The sequence below is a fragment of the Benincasa hispida genome, chromosome 6 (genome assembly GCF_009727055.1).
Source record: "Benincasa hispida cultivar B227 chromosome 6, ASM972705v1, whole genome shotgun sequence".
Lineage (NCBI taxonomy): Eukaryota > Viridiplantae > Streptophyta > Magnoliopsida > Cucurbitales > Cucurbitaceae > Benincasa > Benincasa hispida.
This window is the reverse complement of record NC_052354.1, coordinates 43,945,612-43,951,765: the sequence shown is the minus strand read 5'-3', so window position 1 is coordinate 43,951,765 and position 6,154 is coordinate 43,945,612. Positions and strand designations below refer to the sequence as shown.

The window sequence follows — 6,154 nt, the reverse complement described above, 5'->3', positions numbered from 1 at the left end:
CATTGTCAGATTCAGAAACGCTCGCTTAATATTCTTTAAACGCTCTCTTAGTATTATCTCTCCGATCGGTTAGTATTCTCTCAAAGATCGATTACGAATGAACACACGATTAAAACCTAAAAGATAGTCAAACCTCAAATATCAACATGCATTCTTTAAGGAAAAGAGTCTCATACCTTTCAGATCACGACGACGGTGGCAAGTGCGTAGAGACGACCGACGAGAAACCTGCAAGGAGTGCTCGGCTTCGGAGAGAAAATAGGAGCAAAATCGAGAAAAAAAAACGCTTCGAAGAGAAAGTTTGAGCAGAAAATGAATAAAATGGAGGGAGACCTTATTGTTGTAAAGTATGCGTAGAGACGTAGGTTCACCAAACGGTATGAATGTTTTTTTTAAAAAAAACTCGGGATAATTTTGGAATTTCGCATGGGCAAAAGGTTAGTGATAGAAAAGTTTTTAGAAAGAGATCTATCTTTAGAAAAGTTTTTAGATTTTGGGTCATTTTGTGAAATTTTCCAAAAAAAAAAAAAAAAAAAAAAAAACTAAAGTCATCACTAATTTATAATTACAACTAAATACTTTATTTTTTTTAACCAAGAATTAATTTATTTTCATAGAAACAAGAAAAACCCGCACCCGAAGAAGGAGGAACTTCACTTGGCAGTTTGCCGCATTAACTCACAAAGAACACCAGAGCTTTCAATCTTTGAGCTTTCTTTATCCATTTCAAGAAATCACCTGGAGCTCGATTTCATCAGGAGGCCCACCATGAATCACGGTAACAGTCAAAACGAGATTTCTGAACCTGTAATTTCCGTTTTCTCTTCTTACAATTCAATCATTGATTGTTATTTTAGCTTCAGTAGAGCTAATTTCACTTCACTTTTGCAGCTCATTTCAATGGAAGAAATCAAGTCCGATTCCCCTCCTCAGCATCGCCTTATCTCGGTGGAATCCGATGCTGTGCTCTCAAAACCGGCGAAATCGAAGCGTGTTGCATCGCTTGATATATTCCGAGGTCTCACCGTTGCGGTACTTCTCTTTCCTATGTTCTTTCGCCCCCGTTTTATTGTTAACTTTTGTTAATTTGATGGATTATTGGATTATGCAAGAGGCTTTTCGTTGAGTTCGTTACGTTTTTGTAATTAAAGAGAAGAATTAGTAAGAACAATTCTGATGTAGTGTATATCAGTAGTAGCTTTTCGAGTTGTTAGTTGATAATTGGTTAGCAGTTGTGTAGTTAAGTTTTGTTTGAAATAGTACTGCTCGATTAGTTTTTTTTTTTTTGAAATTTGTGCTTGTGAGGACTATTTCTTTACTACGGTTCTTCACCTTTTTCAAACAAACATTTTGATTGAGCCAAATTCCAAAAACAAAACAAAATTTAGAAAACTACTTTTTTAGTTTCTAAAATGCTTGGATTTTGAAAACATTGGTAGGAAGTAGATAATAAAACAAAGAAATCCATAAGTGGAAGTAATACTTGTAAACTTAATTTTTAAACAAAACATTTTAAAAACCAAATGATTATCAAACGTCGCCTTAGCAGGTAAGCATGCTCTATTTATACTTTATGGAAGGCTATTCTCTTGTATTAGCAAGATTTGAATAATAATAGAGATTCTTGCTTTATTTTATTTATTTCTTGAGTTTTAACTCTTTTATGCTAGATTGCATTAACTTCGTTGGACAAAATTGGCACAACGCAAGTTTGTTTCTCTATACTTGTTTTTGAAACATCAATCACCATTGCTGTAGTCTCTTGAAAACTTTTCCTTGTTGATGAGTTCCGGTTATAAGAGAGATGGAAATTACTTTGTAAAGTGTACAAAGATAGGAAACAGATAAGTATAATGCTGGCTTGTTAGCGGTGAAAAGCAAGAAAATTGAAGGGAGGAAAGCTCTTTTGGTGGGGATGTCTGCAATATTTAGTATGATGCTATAGAAAAATTTGACTAGTATGTGTTGTCGTGGACTTGTCGACATCTGAATATTTTGACCTGTGGTTTGGTGCCACTGTTGAAGGAACTAGGGTTGAGTACACACGATGATAGTATGACGGAATTTAACATTTGCCTCTGGGTCCTTCAAAGCACTTGGACAAGTTGTACATTCTAGAATTGATAATCACTTTCATGTAGAACTCTATGAATACTCAAATATCATGTTGGTGCTTATATTATTAATTAATATATCGTTGAGCTTTTTAATGGTCAAAAGTTTATTTATTGGGGCTCTTCAATGTTGATGGTGCCTGTAGTTGATGATTTTGGTTGATGATGCTGGGGGAGAGTGGCCTATGATTGGTCATGCACCATGGTATGGTTGTAATTTTGCAGATTTCGTGATGCCTTTCTTCTTGTTCATTGTTGGGATGGCCATTGCACTCGCACTGAAGGTTCAACTCTGTCAATATTTTTTTTCTTGACAACAATGTATGGGAGGACGTTTTAACACTATTTTCTATTCCTGTTCTGGTTTTATTTATAGAGAATACCAAACCAACTTATGGCCATTGAAAAGGTCACTCTTCGAACTTTAAAGCTCCTATTCTGGGGCCTTCTATTACAAGGTCAGTTTTGGCTTTAACTCTCCTCTTAGAGCAGTGCACTAAAGATTGAGGTGCAATCAACTAAACTTTCCTTTTCGATGTCACGTCTTGTACTGTTGTAATGTTTTGCTTTATAGCAGATTATTTTTATGTGGAAATCTGGTGGGAAAATTCTTGTTTCTGTGAATTTTTGTTATCCTACTGCCACCTATCTGACAATCCAAGCATGAAAGGTTTGACATGTTGCACTTGGATTGGACGCTGGGACTTGGAGTCTCTACATACGACGGTAGAGAGGGTTATCGTTAGACTACCAATGGTAAAAAAAGTGTATTCTAGGAGGGGCAAGGAAGTTCTATGAGAATGTATTTAGGGAGTTTTCTAGCCTCCATGTGTTGTTACATAATGTTTCGATAGGGAATATTGGTATTTGGGCAGAGAGAATTTGTATTAGTCTTTTGGGAACCACGAGTTATAGCCATCTCGAATAGGCCCGAAGGTTTCTTAGGGTTACTTAGTGTACTTATATAATCCTCCTCCGGGAGTAGTATATGAATAAATACCTATCATCTATCTATTGAATAAGATGAAGACCGAATGACTCAAGTGCTAATAGATTCGAGGTGACCAAGCAGCAGGTTGACTCCTTGAGATAGTTACGAGTGTGTGTGTGTGTGTGTATATAGGGCTTAGGGTTTGGGGATTAATATATATATTAATCCTCTTCCCCTTTTTTTTCCAGTGTCATGATCTTCACTGCAATGGTGATAGATTAAGGTCTCTACCTTTTAATTCTGATAGAATTATTGTTATCAGTTTAAAAGGCTCTTTTTATTGGCACTATATCGTGCAATATAATTTTATTGTGCAATATCATTTTTTCCCTATACTTCAACAACAAAAACAATAATAAAATATTAAAATGTAAACAATGCAATTAGCTTATTTGCCTTAACATAATTTGACTTTGCTTCAACTATTTTGTTAAGGTGGCTATTCGCATGCACCAGACAAACTGACTTATGGTGTTGACATGAGAAAGATAAGGTTATTTGGCATTCTCCAGGTATTTTGATATGGAGCTTTGTATATGTTAATAATGATTACAAAAGTTGCTAATATATTTTTTTTAATCATCTTTTATAGAGAATTGCTCTTGCATATTTGGTTGTGGCACTTGTGGAAGTACTTTCAAGAAAAGCACAATCCAGTGTTCAACCATTTAATCACTTCTCTATATTCAAATCATACTTCTGGAATTGGTAACCACTTGCACTATTGATCAATTATATTTATTCTTTTTTGGTTCCAACGAGGCTGATTTTCCTTCTTAAATTTCAGGCTGGTTGGAGCTTGTATTCTTGCCGTTTATTTTGCTCTCCTTTACGGAACATATGTTCCTGATTGGCAATTTACTGTCACTGACAGCGATAGTGTTTATTATGGAAGAAACTTCACTGTAAGTTTTTTGTGACCATCCAAGTTATTGTCAAATTATCAGAGCCATTGGTTATTGAAAATACTGTCTTCAGTAGTTTTGTTTTGTTTTTCTGGAAAAGGAAACGAGGCTTTTCATTGATAAATGAAAAGAGACTAATACTCAAAGTACAATGAAATAAAAATAATAAAAAAAATACAGCCATTATGACCAAATACAACCAATTCAGACCTCAGAAAAAGTCTGCAGTCCAATGATCGAAAACCTGAAATGAGGACGGAAACAACAACAAATAATTAAAAATCCATTCCTTTCGAAGGCCTTCCCAATGGAGAATGCTCACTAGTCCGGTGTGAAAAAAGACAACTCCAAAGCACTAAGTTGCAACACTATAATCTGATAAAGAAGACAAAACACGCCACTGAAACTTCATTCCATTAATTTGACAACCAATTAAGAACTCAGAAAAGGTCTGCAGCCCAATAGTTTCTTCAATTGACTTCACGGCATTTGATTTTGATGAGTCTTGATACAATATAACGAGCATTTTTCTTGAATATTATTTTTTGAAATGAATATCTTGACAAAGACTAGGATTATCTAAGCTATTTCCATATCGAATTTAGGTAGCATGTGGTGTAAGAGGAAGTCTGGATCCTCCATGTAATGCTGTGGGATATATTGACAGAAAAGTGCTGGGAATCAATCACATGTATGCCCATCCTGCTTGGAGAAGATCTGAAGTGTGTAGATACGTTATTTGCCACCTCATAGAGCAGTCATAAGTTGATGAAAAACTTTTGATGGCTCAGATATTTGATACTGTTTAAGTGCTGCAGGCTTGCACCGAGAATTCTCCATATGCAGGGCCTTTCCGAGATAATGCTCCATCATGGTGTTTTGCCCCGTTTGAACCGGAAGGAATTTTAAGGTCTGTCAACAGATATAATTCAATGTTATGGATTCTGATTTACTCAAGGATTTTAGATAATTCTGTCAAGAAATCAACAATCAAAGAAACAAGAAAACGTAAAGAGCAGAGAAATAAACACAAAGATTTACATGGTTCACTAATAGTGTGTTAGCTACATCCATGGGCAGAAGGAGAGAACAATTTATTATTAGTGAGAAAATATTAGATGACAAATTCAGAGGCGTCAATAGAGTTTAGGCGCACTCTGTTGAACTACTTAAATCACCAATTGACCCAAAAACTTGAGGTAATGGGTGAAGGTAAATTTAATTATATCATCTAACACTCCCTCACTTGTGAGCTTAAAATATGAAAGAAGATCCAATAAGTGGAAATGAATAATAATTAGGGAGGAAACATACTGTAGGGGTTTGAACACAACTTCTTGAACCAACCTGCTCCGATACCATCTTAAATCATCAATTGACCAAAAAGCTTAAGTTAATGGATGAAGGTAAATTTAATTATATCTTCTAACAAAACCCTAGGGCCAAATTCATCTGAGGATTGTTCTACAGACACTACGTGATAAATAGTTGTACGCTAAGTTCAGCAAATGTGAGTTCTGGTTGAAACAGGTAGTGTTCTTAGGGCATGTAGTTTCAGCGGACGGAGTTAGTGTTGACCCGCAGAAAGTGGAAGCTGTTGTCAACTGAGAGAGACCAGCTAGTGCAACAGAGGTACGTAGTTTCCTAGGTCTGGCCGGATACTACAGACGTTTTGTTGAGGATTTCTCACGATTAGCATTACCCTTGACAGCTTTGACAAGGAAGAATGCTAAGTTTGAGTGGTTGGATAAATGCGAACAGAGTTTCCAGGAACTGAAGAAGAGATTAGTGACAGCACCTATTCTGACACTTCCTGTAACAGGGAAGGAGTGTGATCTATTGTGACACTTCGAGGCAAGGATTAAGTTGCATACTTATGCAGGAAGGAAAGGTAATAGCTTATGCTTCAAGGCAGTTGAAGAAGCATGAGTGTAATTACCCTACCCATGATCTTGAGCTAGCAGTAGTTGTTTTAGCATTGAAGATCTGGAGACATTATTTATTCGGTGAGAAGTGCCACATTTTCACAGATCATAAGAGCCTGAAGTATATCTTTGATCAGAAAGAGCTGAATCTGAGACAGAGGTGATGACTAGAACTGATTAAAGACTATGACTGTACCATTGATTACCATCCGGGTAAGG

The 6,154-nt window shown here is 36.0% G+C and overlaps 1 protein-coding gene across 3 annotated transcripts; it reads left to right on the top strand.

Moving 5' to 3' along the window:
- Positions 1–624: 624 nt before the first annotated feature.
- Positions 625–6,148, top strand: LOC120079392 (heparan-alpha-glucosaminide N-acetyltransferase-like). Of its 3 annotated transcripts, none has more exons than XM_039033555.1 (9): positions 625–778; positions 892–1,032; positions 2,261–2,398; positions 2,491–2,572; positions 3,541–3,617; positions 3,698–3,813; positions 3,893–4,010; positions 4,616–4,732; positions 4,829–6,148. In XM_039033555.1, exons 2-9 carry the CDS (start codon positions 901–903, stop codon positions 5,072–5,074), a joined length of 1,026 nt encoding a protein of 341 aa, XP_038889483.1. In that variant the 5' UTR covers positions 625–778; positions 892–900; the 3' UTR covers positions 5,075–6,148. The 3 variants fall into 3 exon arrangements, with proteins under 3 accessions (XP_038889483.1, XP_038889482.1, XP_038889484.1); XM_039033554.1 differs by having other exon boundaries at positions 629–807; XM_039033556.1 differs by having other exon boundaries at positions 631–807; positions 4,616–4,701; positions 4,829–5,055.
- Positions 6,149–6,154: the final 6 nt, after the last annotated feature.